Raw genomic sequence first — 22,101 nt, forward strand, 5'->3', positions numbered from 1 at the left:
GGCCTGTAGTTAAAGGCCTAATGCAGCTTGATCCATGAGCACAACTGCTGAAGGAGCTGAACTTCACTCCTCTGAACTATTAATGGACAAGTATGTGCAGCTATGATCGGAACCAACAAATGCCGTGGATTAATCAGAGTGCTATTACTTAGAAATGGAGTTACACATCAGTGTATCTCAGCAGAGATCTAAGCTCATAAGGGTGGGGAGGTGAGTACCTTCACAGGCCTCAGTGACCCCCTACTACCTTTTGTTTTTGTGTCAAGTGTTATTGCACTTTGAAACTGAACACCAGTTCAAACAGGAGGCCATAATTGCAGAGGCAATAGCACCGGTGATGGGGCCTGAACCAGCGAGGGCACCTCCAGCCATGCAGGTTCTTGTGAAAACAAGAGAGGGGCCGTAAAATGTTGATGAGACTGCCAGACAAAGGTGGAGAAGTGGCACATTCATCGGAAGGGCGTGAGAACAACTGGACATGTGGTATAGTGAAAGGTTGAGAGTTTCTTGACATCCAAGGTGTGGACATTTAGTTCTAGTCTGTGAGTCAACAGCAATTGAGCAAATTGCTAAGCCTTGGTGTTGTTTTTAGATTGTTTTGTCTTTTCTCATGTGGATCCGGGTGACTAATTAAAGTACTGCAGAAAGAAATAGGCATGTAGGTAGGTAGGCTGGTGAACCAACAAAAGGACAGATGAGAAGAGGAAGCTAGAAAACAAAATGAAAGGATCAGAATGAGCAATGGTAATGTGAAAATAAAACTCCCAGGCATGCAGATAAAACAGTCAGGTCATTACGTTGCATAAACAATCACAGGCATTAGCCAACTGCAATAAAGTTATAATCAAATACAGTTCTCAAAAAGGCTCAAGGGGGTCACCAATTAAATAAGCAAACCTTATTTAGCCACCCTTCTCCTCTCTGCATGTTATTACAGTCAGGTAATGTACCTGGATGGTTATTTTCACCATGTGTTTCCCACTAATACTGCCCCACCTTATGTAGACTCACTTAGGCCAAGGATAAATATAAAATATATAGTTTTATATACATATATTTTATAGTTTCTTTGACTTTGGCCTATTTAACTTTATCAGAATCAGAATAAAATTTATTGCTGAGTAGGTTTTCCCTTACAAAGAATTTACTTTGGGTTTGATGCAAAGATAAGCAAACAATAAACATATTAAGAGGAAATAATTCTACTTTAGCCTTTTGCTATTTTAGCAAAGTCATAATGATGACATATGTATTTCTTATTAGTCTATTTACCCAAATACAACTAGAACATTTAGGTAATATGTAGACGAATGTCCTGAACTCTCATATTGCTCATATTACACTCGCACACACACAAACAATACATATAATGCCCATATTAAGAGGATGTTGTGACGAAAAAGTGCGTATTCTCGTTAACTATGAATAACTGGAAACTTCTCAGGAAAAGCAAGACCCCTTTAAGAATTCCCAGATTGTACTCTTTGTTTACATAACACAGGGGGTAATCCATGGACAATCTGAGGTGGCAATAGTAAAGAGTTTTACTCCAAACACGATAACTTTAGCAACCCAGCGATACATTACAAGAAAAATACATAATTTTAGATTAATTAATTATTCTTGTAGCTATATACAACACACTTAGGTCAAAAAACGTAATTTAAACAAATATTTGAATCGGAGTCCCCCCTACAGAAAGTAAAGAACAACGGAATGGTACGTTCCGGCCCTGCTCCTCGCTGTTTTTGTATGTGCTTCAGAGCGGATTCAACCGCCAAGTAAGTTACATTTTGCCATGTCACGCTGAAGAAGTTTGAGACCAGTTTATTTATAGAAAACTGGACTGGCGTGGGCACGGAGACATATGCCACTGGATATATGATCTGAAATGAGAGCCTGTCGTGTTTTTTGAAGGTAATTCCCGGTGATTTTTGAGCCGCTGTGACTACTGTATAGCTAATGTTACACAGTGAAGCCAGAAGCCTCATGTTTTCGTCAAGCCAAGAGGAGCACTGCGCCCCGTCCAAAGACCCAGTGAAATACGGGGAGCTGGTGGTGCTGGGGTAAGTTTTGCCTTGCTGATGTATATTTTTGAAACCCTTACTTTATTAGCTCCCCTACGTTGACGTAAAAGCCAGTGTTTATCTTGAGGAAGTCCCAAAAGGAGACACTCATGTAGGTAACGTTAACCTAACTTAGCGAGCTTTGAAATAAGCTAAGACCGTTAGTAACATGCTGTTATTTTAGTCATTTATCGACTTTTGTGCATTTAACTTGAACTCTTGATATATTTAGGAAAAAAAAAACGTCAAGCCCAGTTTAGATTCACGCGCTCACGTTACTCCACTAATCAGACACGTGCGCAATCAGAAATGTGTACATTTTCGTTTCGCTGATTTGGTGGCGGTTTCAGTGTGTGCATATTGGGAAATAAACAGTATTGCTACATTAGAACCAGCCGACATCCACCAAAGAGATATATTTAGGATGAGTTAAGAAAAAAACGGGTGAGATGGACCCCATACTCAGCAACTTTGACCAGGGCGCTCTTTCTTTACTACCTTAAAGTTGAATTCATGGGGTTTTAGGAATTCGGAAGTGGTGGTGGTCCCCTCCCCCAGCCCCCAGAGCTCTTCCTATTTTCCTATTTTAAACTATCTGTAACTCACACACCGCACAACTTTACATCACACTTTCTGCATGCACTACAAGGCCATGTTATTTCCCAGATGACAAAACTGATCTACTTCCAATAGTTTTAAATCACACACCTTGCTGATCCCAGCACAAATGTGATTTATTTACATTCATGAATGTCTGCTGTTCACGTGGAAAGGTAGGGGACCTCAAGTGACTCCAACTAATGTCCAACATCAGCTAGAAGTAGAGGATGAGGATAAAATCTTTAACCACAATACATGCCTTTTCTCTGTCATAATATCCATGTAAATCATGATATTATAGTGGAAATAAATAGTGTTACTGTTCATGAATAATTACCTAGCAGGATATATTTGTTCTTGGCTAATCCAGCAAATTAAACACCAGTCAAGCACTTTTACTAAAAAATGAATTAAACCATCAGTCATGATTATCAAGATGTTTATAGACTAATTGATAGCAGTGTGTGTGTGGGGGGGGTGCAGTTTAATATTATTTTGATATTACCGGGGGTGGGTCAATATTATATCAATCCACGAATGCCAAGTAGTGGTTGTCTTTATTATTATATTAATAATTAATATTGCAGTTAAATTAAACTTTTCGTAGCCTCTTAAAATCAATAGTTTTTCAGTCCACAGGATAAATTTTTCTGCGTTTAAATGTGAGAGTTGAGATGAACAGACTGAAGAGTTTATCTTATGAGATAAAACAGATTTTTTTTTTGTTGGGGACATACTTGGTAGTCGGAAAAAGGTAATAAATCGCAATAATGGATGCGCGATGTCGGATTTTCCATGGATATGCCAATATGTAACAACTCATTTTGTCTCTTTTTTAAAGTGGAATTAACATCATATTATGCGGACTCTTAACAGCAGATGGTGGATCAACTTAATATTCATTCATCGTGTGATATAAGAAAATTACCTCAGGTTAGGGTTGTTGTTTTTTACATGGTCACTTTTCGGGTGTATGTATATGTATATGTGTGTGAGTGTGTGTGTGTGTGTGTGTGTGTCTGTTTGTCATATCACCAGAAATCAGCATGTTGGCCAATTATGATATTTCAGTAAGTCAATACCTGCTGATATTATCTTGCATCCTTAATCGCAGTATTTGTTATTGCAATACTCAGCAAACCGTAGTACATTTTATTACAGTATTGTATCGTGACTTAAGTATTGTGATAATATCATATTGCGGGACCTCTGGTGATTCTCACCTCTACTAATCAATTATTTGTTTCAAACCTTCTCCAAAGTGTAGTTGGCATTAAGTGCCATGTCAGATCTCATGTACTTCTTCTTTTTATAAGATAGCTTCTAACCACTACATTTCTCTTTTTAGACTACTGGTACTTTATTAAGGAAATGTTCATGCATTGTGTGTAGAAAAGATTTTACGTATGAGTTCTTTGGCTTTGTTTGCTTTGCTTTTGTAAAAAAAAAATCTTTTTAATAAGGTTTTCATAGCCTTAAACTATCATATTGACACTAAGTTTTCAGACAATGCCCAGCCCTAATATGCTGCTGTTATAGAAAACAAAGCAGTTACAGTGGCATTAGTATACATGTCTCATCCTGCCACAGAATAGAAACTGGTGGGGCTTTTTCTTTGTTTATGTCAGAGCTATTTCAAAACCACAACTGTGTGTTTTTTAGGATTTGTTCAGGAGAAACTGCAGCCAGCTATCATGCTGAACTATCATGTTTATATTGATAAAATGTCAAGGGCAAGGGCTGCCAAAGACGATGAAAACCACCTGCTGTGTCATCAGTGATTGGCGTTTTTCCAGTACTGCAACTCTCTTAAAATGAACATTTTTAGGTATTTGTGCTACATGTATATAGCATTTGTTTGAAGCTCTCGAAATGAGATGCTTATATATGCAGAGCATGGCAGAGTGTGGTTTTGTCCCCTGCCCTCCACCCATACACTCACAGCCTTACTGCTTATTATAAGGGACAAAAAGTGCTGACTGCTTATTACCCCAGGCTGAACATGTGGCATGTTTGAAGCTGATACTTTTGTTCTCCCTCCTGACATAAAGACACATATTTGAATCAGATGTGACGGGTGTATAATCACTGCCATGACATCACATCCCACTGATAAAACTGATGGTAGACAAGATAGCTGACAGCATGGAACAAAGCTTGTTTGAGCAGCAGTTCCCTCAGTGGTGTGTTGCCATGACCGTGGTGGCTCTTATTACTTGCATGGCTGCCCCCATCTCTGCCTGGGCGGATTGGCTTGGTGCTGGTCAGTGAAGGGGGGTGGTGGGGGTAGCTGCGTGGGTATCCTGGAAATGAAAGGATGGATTGATCAGGACTCAGCCTTTGCTTCTCCTCAGCTTCCTCTGTCCATTGTGGCTGGGAGACTGGGCCTATTGATTGAACTCTGTACATTTCTCCCTAAAGAACGGCTCGGTAAAGGAAGTGTACAAATCAGCTTGGAGACGTCTTTGGTACAAACTGGCACGGATAGAAATCAAGTTTCATTCATCTGATAAGGAGAAGAGTTATCCTTTTGCGTTCCTAGACTCGTAATAAGGTCAGAGTGAAGGTGGAGCTGGTGTTGTGTCAGTTTCTTATCCAAAGCGGATACTTTGGGCAATGGCAGCTTAAATCTGACTCAGCTGACTTATGCTCTTCTCTGTCTGTGCCATACTGTTGAAGTGTTTGTACAGGGGATGTCCCAATCGGATCGAAGGATCGGTATCGGGCCAGTTCAACACCTTTTTTAATTAATAAGGATCAGTTATTTTAAGCATGGGTCCGATCCTTCGCTTACGTCTTCCGTCAGGCAGGTGTCAGAAACAGAGAGCACACTTTGCGGCAGATATTCAGATTTTATTGTAATGCTACTACTCCAAAAAGTAAAAACGTATGTAAATTTTCATGTTTAACTGAAGCTGTTACACCACTTTAATTGGAATTGAAATTTCTTTTGTTCATTTTTAGTGAACTAGTTTTACTATAATGCTGTAATAAGCTGAACTGTGGCCGATTTTATTTGTTGTGACGGGGAATGTTAAAGTTCGGCTATAACACTACTTTGAAGTGGAACTGTGATTATATTACTCATTTATAGTGTATCTGTACTTTTATTACCTTGCCACAGCAAGTTGATTTGAGAGAAATTTATGAAGATATATTTTAGTTTGTTTACTTTGCGATTTTCTTGAAAAAAGCAAATCTTGCAATAAGTGGAATGGAGAGCTATTTCTTAAGACATTTTATTGGTAATTTTATTGGAAAAAAAAGACCCATATACATTTACCATACATATACATTTATTTTTAGTTTGTTTACTTTTGTAAAAAATGAAATAAAAAACCCGTAAGGAACTGTTTGGATCCAGACGTGTTTTCTTGTATTGTGTTGTAGAGCTATTAAACTGTAAGCATATACGCTAGATTGATTTTAATAGCTTTAAAGTAATTGAAGTGAGCATTGTCCAGTTGTATTATCCAGGTAAATACAGGCATGAGATCAGGACTTGGTATCTACAGATAATATCAAATGACTCTAAAACACAATCGGGACATCCATCATCATCAGTCAACACTGACGTCAGTTCTTACAGTGTGGAACAACACATCTGAAGCGCTAATAGCCTGTGGTCGTACTTTGCAGCATCATCTAACCTCTGTGCCATCTTCTGTGACCCTTTAAGGCCACCCTGCCTCTGTGTCATGCTAACGAGGGTTATAACAGCCCAGCATATCTCCTCCTCATTCTGCTCAACACTAGCCTTTCATGTTAGCATAAGAGGTGGGAGGTGCTGTTGGCTCCTTAGTGCAACCCTGGAGGATAGGTGATACGCCAGAGTCCTCTAATCCCCGCTCCTAAGTATTGGAAGGTAAATCCGCTGTCTGTCTGGCACAGGTCAAAAGGGAAAGCAATCACAATTGGTTGGAGCGCAGCTTTAAAAAGCCTGTCCTAGCTAATGTGACGGTGGCGGTTCCTAGATGACAGAATATTGTTCCTCAATGTAATGGTGAAGAAAAGAAGGTATGTGTGGCGTTTCTCAGAGAGCCAGGGGTATATTCTGCAGTCAGAATTCATCGTGGCCAAATGCTAAGCTGCATATCATCGTATTGTGTGTTGTATGTGAGACATCCAGGCACAGGTATCCAGCAAATAGCCCCCCCCCCCTCCCTCCCACAGACTCAATAGAAATCTGAACGACACATAGGCCTAGCTGCTCTTTATTTAGGTCGGGAGTTTCTAGGACAGGTCGAAAGAAATCAAGAGTAAAGTGTCAGCACACTGTGAAATTAGCTTCAAAAGCCTGTTTATTAATGCAATCATCAGTATTTCTGTTCCATGTGAATATGCTTTAGCATCAAAACCAGGATATTTTCATTACTGTTCTGCTTTCTGTCCTGCGCCTCGTTATCGGAGCGAACGTCTTTTTAAAGCAACACCTAAAAGAAAAACACTATCAGACAATTATCAGCATTAGTATAGTGATGAATATAGATTTTATCAGTACTAGGGTTTCTGCGCTATACTGCAGGGTTTCAAAGTATACTGTGGAAGAAAAAAGTTGATGGTTATCATACCCTGTAAATTTGCTTATCCACAGTGTTTTTGAAAAATTCAGCTTGTCAAAGAATCTTACCTTACTTCCATAAAAATAAATACAAGTTTTAATTTTGATTAAACATTTGCCATTGTGTCTGATGATAATGAGAGAGATTGATGCTCTCTCTTATTGTTTTCCACAGTCATTCTGCTGTTCTCCGAGGCTAACCAAGAAAAGACAAGTTGTCGCCGTCATGTTATAGCCTTTTTATATTTATCTTTTTAATGAAATTGTTCTACTTTTATGCCCTCATGTCATTTTTCCCCAGTATCGAAATTTGTAACATATATCAGTATTTTTCAAGCTGTTGTTGTATCGAAGTTAGAAACTCCTGTGTCGTTACAATAATACCTTATGAGTACTTTTCCCCACATTTTGAAACACTAATACAATTAGTTATCCACTAATATTTTGACATTTCCTCCTGCTGTTGGTGTATTAGTTGTAGTTGTGTCCACATTATGATCAGAGCCTCTCTTGCTCTCTGTGGGTGGCTTGTCCTACAGGCCAGCTTTGTGCACTGTGCTGACTGGGACCATGTGTTTCCATGCCTGACCAGCCGTGTGGAGACACGGGACAGGTGGACTAGCTTTGAAGGGAGGTGGGGAGGGGGCTTTGGTTGCTACTGTTGCATTTGTGTTGCAACAAAGAGGAGAAACATTATATTATGTAGCTGTTAGTAGAGTCCACTTTTCCATGATATGCATTGCTATGCAAACTTGTGGCTTTTAATAGCGGTATTTCTGTTGTGCAAAATGTTCGTTCAGCTCGCGGTGGTTACATGTGAGTGGGTGACAGAAGGTCTGTGTGTTGGATGGGAGTAGAGCATGGGGTGTCCCAGCTGTAGGAACCAGCTGGTGGATGGGGAGAGGAGCAGTCCTACCGGAAGGGGCTTCTTCATTCACAAGGAGCTGCCTTAGAGCAGACTAAGGGGCAAAATGAAAATCTGATATTGAGAGGTAAACAGAAAATGCTCTCAGGTGCTCTTCTGGTGGCGCTGGGACTTTGAAATTGAGATCTTAGAGCTTTCTATATCAGCATGAGAAAAAAATCAGCTTTGAGAGAACGTGTTTCAGTCATGTGAGCCAGCTCCCCACCCCAACTGTGCGTTCCCAAAGTGATAGCAAACCTGATGTGCATCTTAAAACCTGCTCCTGCCAGGGACACAGTGCAAAAGAACAGCTGCAGTGTAACACAGAGTTGGCTCACAGAAATCACAAGTACCAGAGTGCATTATGTAATAAGAGACATTATCCAAGGTAACGCTTAGATTGCTAATAGGGTGCATTAGATTGCAAGTGATGTAATGCACAGCAAAGCTCCTTTTCAAAACACGCAAATGTTTCTAATTCTCCATGTTTACTTGTTATACGATTACAACAATTTAGCCTGTAAATCTCATTAGACACATCTTTTTGCAGCTACAAAAACCGGTTTACATTTCCATAACAGTTTTTAAATGTTTTGCTAATTTGCTGTCCTTTCCCTCCACCCCTTTTCATGACAGGTACAATGGCTCTCTGCCCAATGGAGATCGGGGTAGACGGAAAAGCAGATTTGCGCTATACAGGAGGACCAAAGCCAATGGTGTTAAGCCAAGCGCTGTGCACATCCTCAACACACCCCAGGCCAGCAAGGTACCGATGAGACTAATTGTCTGCCTGTCTTTTATATGTAAGACAAACATTTATGTTCGCATGTAAATAATCAACAGAGACAGAGGGCTATTACAAATTTTGTCAATATACTTAAGCAGTTTTGAATTCATACTGTGATTAAATTCAGTCGAAGGAAAATCTGCAAAAGCCCAACTGACTGCTTTTTTTCAGTGATTTCAGTAGCTTATGGAACGTGCTGTGAACTCCTTTACATTATTGTTGGCAGACCTTAATGTTGACATTTCCAGTACAATAACCGTAGTTCCTAGCGGGGCCTCATAGCTTTTCTTTGCGCTGGAGCGCCTGCCAGAAACAGCTCCATCCAGTATAACACGTCTGCTTTCCCGCATTCCTGCCGTTGGTTCCCAAGCAAAACTGCTAAACAAGCTGGAGGACCTGCTTACCTCTGCACCTCTCGGAGGCCGATATTCCAGACATTTGCTGGGAGTTTGGCTCTCTGGCTAAAGGCCCTCTGGTTCAGGTTACTCTCACCTTGTGGAACTTGACTCCTGATATCTGCTGTGAGGTTTTTCTGTGACTGAGGCTTTTTTAATCACAGAGATTGTGCATCATACCATTCGAGTTTCATCAGTGGTCTGTGACCAGTGATGGACATTAACTTAAGTTTAGGTACACTTTTTGACTATCTGTACTTTCCTTGAGTTTTTTTTTTTTTTTTTTTTGCAAATGTATTACTTTGACTTCACCACATTTAAAAGACAAATCTTGTACTTTCGATGCCACCACATTGCTACTAGGCCTCTCGTTACTTGTTACATTTTCTTTGAAGTCAGCAGGTGATTTTTTTTTTAACTGTAAAAGTCCATAAACTGTGATCATGCAGTTCTGCATGTGTTTTGTTTGTCTAAGTGATGTTCCTGTACCTCTGCTTTGTGCATGCACTGCTCAGATTGTGCAGCTCATCAGTAGAGACAGATAAGAGAGGTCATCAGCAGGCGCTTGTATTTGGTTATGCAGTGTTAGTAATGGCTTCGGCGGCAGATGGAGATGAAGATTCCTCACCAGATCACCAAGGGACATAGCTGAAATCCATGTTTGAAGTGTTTGAGATGAAAAATGATCTGCATCATTTTAAAATGTTTGCTGTGTTTATCACGTACAAACTTTATCACAGAATTCACCATCCAACACGAGACAACGTCAGTTTTTGTTTTCTATGGGCATTTCTTTAGCTTTTCAGCATATTTAACAAGCTTGTGTCAGCATGGAGGGAAATTTTACTTTGCAAAGCCTCAGGGAGTTATTATATTTATTCAATTTTTCTTTAAATCTTTGCTTGTTGCTGAAATTGCTGAAAATGTACCATTTTGTACATTTCAGTTTTGCTAAAAATGTTTTGCCCAAGGCATTTCAACAAGGTTTTGTGTTGTAGTTTGTTAAACTAATAATAAATATTGATAGAAATATTTCATTTTTATTGTAAATGTGTATCGATTCCAAAACGATCGGTTATCTGTCACATTAACTACTAATGATAGTTATCGGCCCTGAAAAAAGCAAAATCGTTCGACCCCTAGACAATGTACAATATATTGATTTTTTTCTTTTTTTAGCTAACGTTTTTTTAAAAGCAAAGACTCCAGTACTTTAACTGAAGTTATAATTTGACTCAGCAACTTGCATTGGAGTAATATTTGACCAGGAGTATCTATACTTTGACTCAAGTAACAGAGTTGTGTACTTTGACCACCACTGTCTATGACATGAGACTAAATGTTCTTTTGCTGCACTTTAAACAAGTAGTCGCTGTTTAAGAAATGGGAACTGCCGTGACCTTCTTCCCCTTTCACCACTGTTGCTCTCTGCCGCTCTGTCACCACGGCTGGGATTAGGAGGGTGAAGTGAGGAGGAAGTTGTTGCAGTTGCCTGACCCCGCGCTCCCAGCTGTACACACGGTCAAATATAGCCATTCCTTAAGGGACATGCAGGGTGGTGAGCCTGATTACAGGAGAGCCTTCTTTTTGAGTACAGTGAACCAAGCCGTCTCCCATTTTTCTATTATTTTCTTTTCTGCAGCAGTACCTCAACACTACTCCAGCTCCCTCTCAGTGTCGCAGTCTCATACGAATGAACTGCTCTGTGGCTCCGAAGCTGCGAGGGAAAGCTCACGTGTCTGTGCACACTCTGGTGTTCATGACAGATAATGAGGAGCTCCCATGATGCCACTGCCAGCCTCCTATTCAGATCCTGCCCCTGCTTTCTCATCTCCCCCACTTGATCTCAATTACTGCGTTTGTGCAAATGTGATTGTTTTACATCGGCCTTCCTTTGGAGGGTTGCGTGGCTTGTGGCTGTGTTTTTATTTTTGCTCCTTCATCCGTGGGAGGGCGTGTGTGACATTTCGGGGGGTGGTGGTGTTGTGCTTTTAAAAATATTCGTTTCCGTTTGGAGTGTGCAGAAACTTGTTTTAGCCGTCGAACAGGTGGAGCACCATTTGTTTGTAGCGGCACAGTCGAGACAAGACTGCATGCGATGATGACATTTGTCCCCGTCTGTCTCTGATGTTACAGCAGAGTGTGGTAGCGCTGATGACCCACTTTCTCTCTCCCTCTTTCCCTCCTGCACGTGACAAAGCGGGGGGCGGGGGGGGATGTTTGGGAAATGGAAATCCGCAGATTAGAGCGTGATGATAGTGGCATGTGGTAAAGTGTTGATGGGAGCTGGGTCTGAGTGGCTTTAACCTACCCTCCCTCACTACACTGACTGAGGCAGTTCATCTGGTAGACAAGCTCGTGTTAACTGAGGCCAGTGGGCAGTTTATGGTCACTGTCATGGACGTGTGACATTACACGCTCTTCCCTGTTCCCCCAGCAGAAAATCCTGCCACAGATCTCCGGTTGTGGGTAATGACAAAATATTCTCATATCTGCTGTTAAAAACACAGTAATAATCCAGTGTAATAAAAAGCCTGAGATGAGATGTTGTTGTTAATAACAGAGTGGAAATGAGGACAAATGTATATTCTCTTCCCACAAGCAAGTTGTTGCTGAATTCTAGTATGTGACTCATCAATGCCCTCCATTTTAATAGTGAGGTTTGTTTTTCCCTGATCTGTAATTTAACCTCCATGATGCAATGATTGCATATGGTGGTGTCGTTCCTGTTTGTGAACCTTTGGCACTCTCAGATCTGTTCTTAAAACCACAAACCAAACATCAGAGAGTTTCATCTGACATCACAATAACACAAAACAGTGAAACACTCCCGTGATGTTAATGTTCTTAAGATAAATAAAACTACTACTACTACTACTACTACTACTACTAAATAAGATAAATTGTTAAAATGTGTATTTTCATCAATGTTTATGGTGTTGGTAATGAGTTGCTTGTTATATTTCAGGCTGTGAACTGTAAAGGCCAACACAGCATCTCCTACACACTGTCCAGGAACCACACGGTGGTGGTGGAGTACAGCCACGACAAAGACACAGACATGTTTCAGGTAAAAAAAAAAAAACATTTAATGACACTGTTACTTGTTAAGACTGTATTTTGAATAACTTGGTGAATCCTCAACACACCGTTAGGGCTGCAACTAAAGATTACTTTCATTAGTGCACACTGGCTATGGCTCTCCTTCAATCCTTGTTGTAAATATCTTGTTAACCAACACGCTTCACATCACCCAATAACTGGGAAGCAAGACATGTGAACTTTACTTGGTTTTGATGAGTTGTGGCTCACTGACAAACTGAAACCTACACTGAACATTTACTGCCGCTTCACAACTTTACCGGTAATTTTTGCTCCGACAACACCTGTCTGCTCTGAGCGCATCCACTGCCTCTCTCCCACTCAACCACACACACATTATACTACTCTTATGCAAATGTAATGTATAAACATATGGCTTGCATTGAAACCCAGCCTCTGCGATTTTTACACAATAGCACTGTGAGCACCACAGCTTGCATGTGGCATTTTACAAATCGTTTTCTTCGCATACTCTCTCATCTTCCTCTCTCACCATATGCCATATTGAGTGTAACCAGCGTGTGTGCATATGAAGCCCACAGTGCCAGGTGTTTCAAAACCCTCTGGTTGGTTAGATTGCGTAACATTATGAAAAAAAAAAAAAAAAGTCTGCTTTTGCAATTCGAAAATTGTGTTCTCTTAAATTGTGACATTGATTTTTCTCTCTATTATTTCTCTCTATTAATTGCTTATCAAATAGCTTGTTTTACAGTACTTGTTTTTACAGTGCAAACTAAAACATATCTAATATAATACTATAGATGACTGAGAAAAAAAGCATCAAAAACTTACATTTGAGAGTCTGTAATTAGCAGATGTTTAACATTTCACCTTGAAAATTGACCAACGAACAATGAAGGAATTATCAGAATAGTTGCCGCTTGATTCTCAGTGGATTTGACACCTTCAGAATTTCAGGATATTTAGTTGTTTTCTGCTTCCTTAGCCTTAAATTCAGCTAGTGAGTGCTTGTGCCCTGTATGTGTACTGCTAACTGTCGTGTCTTTAGCTTTAATCTGAATGTGTAGTGAGGAGACGGATGACCAGAAGGAAGTCAACACCACAGACACATGCTTCACATTGAGCCCTGTATTGTGTCCATGTGTCTTAGAACAACACTGAATAAATAGAAACACGGACACAGCAGAGGAGGGGAAACTATTGAAAAATAACAAGACTTCAGTACAGTTTTGAGATTTAAAAAAAGAGGAAATGAAAGAGGGGAAATGCTTATTTTTACCTCTGCTTATTCAGCTTGAGAACTGTTTGGATGTGTTTTTCACTGTTGAATCCGGTGGTCTGTTTAAAAATATGCGTGAAATATTAGATTTGAGGAGGAGAAAGAAAAAAGGGTTGGATTCTCTTCAGAGGTAACAACTTACTGCTGTTTAAACTTTGGTAAAAAAAAAAAATGTTGAGACATGAGACACTTTGGTACACACACAGTAACAGGATCTTGTGCGCCATCATTCAAATGTCAAATCGCTACAAAAGGCTAAACAACCGGGGAGCAGATCGGTTCAGTTTAAATATCTGCAGGGAGTTCAGAAGAGACTCCTTTTCCCCCGCGCCATTATACTGACAAGAGATCACGAGAAACAGTGATATATATTATAGTATGATTTTGATTAATGACTGTGCTGTTTTGTAGATTGGGCGTTCCACTGAGAGTCCCATAGACTTTGTTGTGACTGACACAGTAGCAGGAGGCCAAGAAGGAGAGGAGACTCCCATCACACAGAGCACCATCTCCCGTTTTGCCTGTCGAGTTGTCTGTGAGCGGAACCCGCCTTACACAGCTCGCATCTACGCAGCTGGTTTTGATTCTTCCAAAAACATCTTCCTCGGGGTAATCACTATTATATACATTATATACGGTTTCTCTATTTACAGTGCTGATAAACAATTGTCATTTCTTGTGAAAAAAGCAGATTTCGAAACAGCAAATCAGTTTGTTTCTAAGCTCCGTCTCGCCTACAGGAAAAAGCCGCAAAATGGAAGAACCCTGATGGTCACATGGACGGTCTAACAACCAATGGCGTCTTGGTAATGCACCCTAAGGGTGGGTTCACAGAGGAGTCGAAGCCCGGCGTATGGAGAGAGATCTCTGTTTGTGGGGACGTTTACACTCTGAGAGAGACCCGCTCAGCGCAGACTCCCGGCAAACTGGTCAGTACAGGCTTCCTGCGGATCCTTAAAAAGTCCTAAAAGGCAATAAGTTTATGAATCTAAAAGTTACGCTTTAATTGGTATTAAAACATCTGAAATCAGTCTTTCAAAAGTCTTGAAATAAAGTTTGGGACATGGGAACTAGGATTATATAAATCTTTTTTTCTTTGTTTAACATCATCTCTGACATGCAGATAAAGTTGTTTTGTTTTTTTTTTCAACATTTTAAATAGATGATCTCAGTTTTTCACTACAACAAAAATGTTTTATATTCAGTAAACATTTGAGTAAAATTGTCCCTAACCCAAAGTAGTTGATGTCAGTTCACATTTTGGTTTTTTTTTTCAATTTTCTTATCAATTTAATTCTCAGTGGCATTAAATCAGTCTTAAAAAGTCTTAAATCTTGCTCGCCTCAAGCTGTAGGACCCCTGCAGTAACTCCTTATTATATATATATATATATATATATATATATATATATATATATATATATAGCAGAAGTGTCACTGTGACTCCAGTGTTGCGCAAATGTTTCTCAGTTCACAAACAGAATTTGGTCGTGATGGTTACATGCAAAATATGAGCATTCTCTGGTTTGTTTGTTTTTTTTTTCGCTCAGAGAAACTAAATGTGTGTATGCTCTGTGACCCTCTGCAGGTGGAGCATGAGAGTAATATTCTGCAGGACGGCTCCCTGGTGGATCTGTGCGGAGCCACTTTGCTGTGGCGTACTGCAGAAGGCCTCTTCCACACTCCCACCCAAAAGCATCTGGAGGCTCTCAGGCAGGAGATCAACGCAGCTCGCCCCCAGTGCCCTGTGGGTCTCAACACACTCGCCTTCCCCAGCATGCAACGCAGCCGCGCCCTCTCTTCTCTGGAGGACAAGCAGCCTTGGGTCTACTTGGCCTGCGGCCATGTGCACGGCTACCACAACTGGGGCCACCGCTCAGAGCAGGAGCCCAACACTCAGCGAGAGTGTCCCATGTGCCGGGTGGTCGGGCCCTACGTACCGCTGTGGCTGGGCTGTGAGCCGGCCTTCTACGTGGACACAGGTGCGCCCACTCACGCCTTCGTGCCATGTGGACACGTGTGTTCCGAGAAGTCGGTCAAGTACTGGGCGGAGATCCCGCTGCCCCACGGCACCCACGCCTTCCACGCCGCCTGCCCCTTCTGTGCCACCCAGCTCAGCCTCACTCAGGGCTGTTCCAAGCTAATCTTCCAGGGCCCGGTGGACTGAGCCTGAAGGGTCCTGCTCCAGCAGAGAAGATTAGACAGGAATGCCAACATGCTGTGAAACTGTTCCGATTATTTTGTGCTTTCTTTTGTTCGTGTAAGCCAGCTGTGGAAAGGAGCAAGTCTTCTCGAGTTCTGGTCAAATACTGTGGATTCTGCACAACAGAGAGCCATTACAGATTGTTCAGGGCCTCTCGTGGCTGTTTGGATGGCCACTGTGGGAGATGTGGAGCACACTGGACCACAGATGCCTTGCTCCTCCAGAATGAAATACTGTTTCAGCTGTTCTGCGAACCAACCGCTTTTTTAAAAAAAAAAGAAGAAAAAAAAGGCTGTTTTAAACTGCTGGTTTTCCATCAGTGGATTTAAGCTTGTAGAAGGAATGAATTGATTTTACTCATGAATCAGACCAGATAAAAGTGGTGGATTTGAATCTATTTGGAAAGAAAAAGGAGGGTTTATAGTTCAATTCCTGGTGGGTCTGAGACGTTTTTACAGAGCCAGACAGCTGGACTGTTGGCTGGGAGAAAAGCCAGGAGAAACTCGGGGTCTAATGGCTTACTAGTTAAGTGCTCCCCATTGCTGTCAGCCCTGAAATGGCATCTAGATCATGTAGCTCTCCGATTTTTGGCTTCCATTTGCTGAACAAACTTTGAGGAGCGGGGGGGGGGACTTTTTGTGTACAGAGATATAATCCAGTGCCTCAAATCCCATTAATCTGTGGGAATATTTTTAATAAATGAGAAAAGATATTTTGTTGAAGGCAAAGGGAGAGATAGTTTTGCATACGTAAGGAAACGACAGCCCACATGGATTCTTCAACACATTTTTATCTGACAGAAGATGTATTTTACTACACTGAGGCCCTTTTACTGTTTTGTAATGCAAATGTTAATATATTTTTCTCCTGCGTAAATAATGAGAATGTTTGAGAGTGCGTGCATGCATGTGTGATTGTGTGTGTGTGTGTGTGTGTGTGTGGGTTGGACTGTGTGGGTGCCCTTGGGCTTTGTTGAAATCGCCCTGCATCATTTCACCCCCAATCCCCTCTCTATGATCTCGCCCACCACCCAAAACACTACCAGAGAGAACACAGGAATTAAACCAACCTCGCAGGGTTTGACAATGAATGTACTGAAATACATCGACTCTCCTCACTGGTGGTGCTTCAGTTATACGACTCACTTTCTCAGTGGCTTTGCCGTTAAAGGTAATGTCGCACTCGCAGTGAAAGACAACATTTGAACTTCACTACCATTATGCATCAACAGCTCGCTACCTTGCTAGCTAGCTGCGTCCCTGCCCCACACACGTGTACTGTATTCAGTCTGCACTGTTGTTAGCTTTATCCCATGCTGGGTCTGATCCAATGATTTGTACGCTGTCAAACCTGGGCACAGTCTCAGCAGCATCCAGAGATTATACCAAATATAAGGAGATGTGTTTTTTTTTTTTCTCCACACGCGAGATGTAACGACCACTCTCCCCGATCCAAAGTGTTTCTGTAAACAATCCCTAAACCCAAACTGCTGCTACGGTGGAGTGTTGACGGCTCTGGATTACAGTCAAGGCTGTTCAAGCAGCTTCCACGAGAATAATGATATTATCACGCGCCATGCCAAATTTGGTTAAATTCCATTGTGCGTGGATGAGTCAAGTTGTCCAAAAACAAAGTAGCAGATGAATTGAAACTAAAGAATCTGGGACGAATCTGTGCATTCTTCTGTGATGTTAGCTCACCAGACTGTGCCCACATGTAGAGTTTAGGTAAAGGCATTAATTCTGCCTCTTGTTTTATCAAATTTAATATTGAGCATTAAAATTGTAAGACGTTGAAGTTCCTATCATAGCATTTTAATTTTCTTCAGGTTGCATTATGATGAATAATAATCAGAGGTGTCTTTGAAGGGCAGAATCCACCTGGAATAAAGGGATAGTTTGCATTTTTACAGTGGAGTTGTACGGGGTACTTATCGATAGCCGGTGTATTGCATACAGTAGATGTCAGTCAGCACGCTCCCTGTTTGGAGAAGCAGCAGAAGTGCTTACATGGAAGCTAAGCAATGTACTGCTGTGAACAGGGGCAGCAGCAAAAGGTAGTTAGCCACCTAAAAAAAAACTCCAACCTAAAAACCTCTATAATCAGAGCTGGAAATTAGCACCAGCCACCAGCCAAATGCTTGTAAAATATGCCGGTTGCTGCTAGATTTGCTTCATTTACCAGCCAAAAAAAAACAGTAGTCTGTTCTGTGGCCAGCCACAATGGCAGATAGACAAAAGTTAAATACCAGCCGTGATAACAGTATTTTTGTACGCTGTAGTGCGAATAGGGTTGCAACAGCATGTAATTTTCACGGTATGATAACCATCTCAGAAAATATTGTGGTTTCAAGATATCAAGGTAGTGCAGAATTATTATCAGTTACAATGACCCTAAATGAATAAAAACAAAAGTTTTTTTTGGTTGAACAAACATTTATATTACTATGATTGAAGCTTGAAACCACTTCTTAAAATAAAAGTATGTGTAAATAGTCTCCCTTAAAAAAAAAAAAAGCTCAAATAAAGGTGAGATTCTTTATCGAGCCACGTATTTTTTAAGATGTCTAAGATAAGTAAATGTACACGGTATGATAGTTGCTGATTTTCACACCACTGTTTACCTTGAAACCAGTATACCTCTGCAACCCTAATTGAGTGTTTTCACAGCGTTACCTTTCTGTCAGACAGCCTGTCACGACGGGGAAGCCAATCACAGCTTCAGTTTCCTGTCTGTGCTCCAGTCAAAGCTTCCAGACTGCAGTGACGAAAACACTCATTTTGGCTTGCTGAATACAGGAGCTGCTGGTGTACCGCTGCCTCAACTAGTCAGTTAGTGTCATTGTGTGACTTGGGTTCATCTGAACCAACCCTTGTGAATGCTAAAGTCACACAAACACTAACCGATGGAGTCAGCAGTAGACCAGCAGCACCTGTGTTCAGTAACGTTAAATCACTGTTTTTCTCAGCTTTGAATAGAGCAATATAACGGCTTCAGTTTCTTGTTGGAAATCACTGCCTGATGACAAAGTAAAGCTGTGGAAATACTCTAAATGTAGTGTACACTTAAACTGATAGAGAATGTTTAAGTTGGCCAAAAAAATCGTTTTTTGCTTTGGCCACCGTCCGCAGCATTTCCCTGCTTAACTTCTGTGGTGGTGCTGCTGCAGTTTCTCCATCTTGGGGGCATGCCGACTGACATCTGCTACATGTGATACAACCCCACTTCAAAAGATCCAAACTACCCCTTTAAGGGCTCCTTTACTTCACAAAAACTCCTGACTATGATCGCTGTCTCTTTGGTTCCTGAAGAGAAACAAACCTAGCATTCTTGAAAGTATCCGCAGCATTACGCTTCACTCATACCACAGAGCGTTTCTGTCCTCAGATTTTATGTTTCTGCCGAGCAAGGTCAAGTACTAAGCCACGTATTGTACAGTAGCATTCCTCTCCGACACTTTCAGCTCAAACACTGTGCCCATTGCTTAAGACCGTGTTCTGTAACAGCTGCGGAGTAGCTGCCTCAAACATTCCTCCTTGGTAAACATGGGTGGGGCCCTCGGTTCACCCAAGGGCTTGTTCTATGATTTTGTCTCCTACAGGAACTCTGTACACAAGCCATAGAACGCACTGATGCTCCCAATGCCTCCTTTGCAAAGAATAAAATATTTTTTAAAAATAATTCAAAGTTGAAGTGGTTGTCTCTCTGATTTTTAGGCCTTCTGAGAACCTGACGGTCACGTGCGGTACGGTTGTGATACTGATTCAGTGGTTTTGTGAAGGTACGTGCACTTTAATGAAGCTTTTTTTGAAGCCGCTGCCTTTGAACTCCAGATGTCTCGGCTGTGTACGCACAACATAGCAGTGATGTTTAATCACAGTTACATATGTGTTTCATCATTCCTCAGCATGCAGCTATCTCGGTCGCCAAAATGGCCCTGGATTTTGATAGCTCTATCAAACACAGTATTTTGTGAGATAAGGAAGACATTTTTCTTGAAGTCTATTATATACACATTTCACGTTATACTTTATCAGCCTCTTCTTATTTACCATAGAAAATGACTGCATGAGCAACTTTCCCTGCTGATGAGTGCAGTTCCCCCTCTGGAGCCACAAGAGGGCACTATTTCCTCAACAATAGAGAGGTTGGCACTAAGCCCAGCAGACCACTGAGCCTGCGGCATTCAATAGCCCAAAAACACAGAGAAAAGAAATGGAAGTTTGATGTTTATTATGAAAAAGGAATCTGTATAAATACATTTCAAATAAATTTGAAACAAGAAATGGCTCTGACTGAATTTGCATGCTCATAGATGCCTGAAAATCCTCTATATGTGCAATTACGCTACCACAGGACATATGTGGGCTATATATCTATATTTACTGATTCATCTCTAGCAATCCATGAGCTTTTGTATTTTTTTTTCTCCAAATTAATTACACTGTTCTTAGATTTATTCCAGATTTAAATCCTGGCATCATACACAAGGCATGGCTGACAAATATGCACAGTTGTGAGCAATTTTTAGCTTTTATTTTTGTGTGCATGCAAAAAATGTTGTACGATGACGACGATGACATTTCCCATCATTCGCATGTGACTTCATCTCCTCTATAATAAGGGCACATGAAAGGGATTTAAATACATAACATGTCAGTTAGGCGTTTGGAGGGGAATGGAGCTGTGGGATGCCATGCTTCCTAATTAACATTTCTGCAGTAGATGTGAGATGGGTTCATATGTCTGCACACTTGCCTGTTTTTCTGAATGACAGAAGAGACACCGAAGGTGACAGCATGCTAATTTTGAGATCACTCGGTGGCTCCCCTGCCTTAAGCAGGGCAGGGTTATGCAAATAAAGTGGAATGATACAATATTTTTTTTCTTGAACCAGCTTCCTGGATGGGGTTCATGTGCTTTACTGACGCTGGTCTTTGTAACAGATTGACACAAACCTTAGAACTTCTATCATCACCTTTTTAAACCTAATTAACTTCTAACACACAACTCAATTTTACAGGATCATATTTTTTCAGCTGCATTGGTTATATTATAATTTTACTTAAAAGTGCTTCTTTGGTTAATTAGCACATACAAAATGACTATTATTTAGCCTGACAGTTTGTTTACGGAGTAAGTGAAGTGCTGAGAGAGATTGTTTACCAAGTGATTAAACTTGATATTAAAGGGGTACTCCAGCATTTTAGTAATTCAGTTCCATGAAGTTGGAGAGCTAAAATATTAAAGCAGGAAAGGCTGAGTTACTTTTAGTTCCTATAGCCTGGTTCCTCAACAGTGGGGTCGTGACCCCTATGGGGTCACCAGTTACTGCAGCTGGGCCGCCAAATTATTGTTTAATAATTTTTTGATTTTTTTTTCTTTTCAAAAATTAAAATGTGTGAAAATAAACATGAAGTGGAATCCAACATATTTTGCCTTTTGCAACATTTCCTCCCTCACCTGCAGTCTGAGGCTGATATGGCCCTCTGCCTGGAAACCTCCATTCGCCCGGTTTAATATCTTTCATCTTAAGGCAAGTGAGATTTAAGACTTTTTTAGACTGATTTAAAATGAAAAAGAAAGTAAAAAAATCCATGAACAACAACAAAAAAACAAGACAAAAAGTGCTTAAAATTCAGAATATTTCTGTGATGTAACTTTAAATATGTAATTATGATAATTATAAATATAATTTCCCCCTAGCTTTTTTTCTCCCCCCCAGACATTTTTTCATAGCTTTGTGTAAAAGATTTTTTTTAAATGTACTAATCTCTTGCAATTTGCGGGATATTTTTTGCCAAGTTGCTCATTGCTTTTCCCCCAATGTTTCTGAGAGAAATCGCACCAATTTGCTCAGGGTTCAAAGATTTAAATGCTTGTGAAAGGTGTCTGTAAGCAGCACAAGAAATGTGATGTCCCCTAGGTTTCAAAATGTTAAGGGAGATGTTTCCCCTGCGTTCCCCCTGAAATCTTCACCTGTGGTTAGAACATGATGCACAACAGCTGTCTGTCACATGGCAGAAAAAACCTTTAACTATCTGTTTTAAAGGCTTCAGCCTCAGTTTTATGTGTTTCTTTGCCCGGGGACCTGACACGTGAAGGGCCACAGGTGTCTGCGGGCTGTGTGCCAAGTTATCAGCAGGACACCTTAGCTGGCAAGTTATAGGCTGTGATATTTACCTCAATTACCCAGCATGCAACTGAGGCAAATTATATGCAGATCATCATCTGTAAATAAGAG

At 40.8% G+C, this 22,101-nt stretch overlaps 1 protein-coding gene across 1 annotated transcript; it reads left to right on the forward strand.

Moving 5' to 3' along the window:
• Window positions 1-1,741: 1,741 nt before the first annotated feature.
• peli2 (pellino E3 ubiquitin protein ligase family member 2) lies at window positions 1,742-19,538 on the forward strand. Its single transcript, XM_042500438.2, has 6 exons — window positions 1,742-2,066; window positions 8,768-8,897; window positions 12,282-12,383; window positions 14,067-14,264; window positions 14,396-14,584; window positions 15,243-19,538. Exons 1-6 carry the CDS (start codon window positions 1,963-1,965, stop codon window positions 15,819-15,821), a joined length of 1,302 nt encoding a protein of 433 aa, XP_042356372.1. The 5' UTR covers window positions 1,742-1,962; the 3' UTR covers window positions 15,822-19,538.
• Window positions 19,539-22,101: the final 2,563 nt, after the last annotated feature.

This window comes from Plectropomus leopardus, chromosome 14 (genome assembly GCF_026936395.1).
Source record: "Plectropomus leopardus strain MGB_pleo_1.0 chromosome 14, ASM2693639v1, whole genome shotgun sequence".
Lineage (NCBI taxonomy): Eukaryota > Metazoa > Chordata > Actinopteri > Perciformes > Serranidae > Plectropomus > Plectropomus leopardus.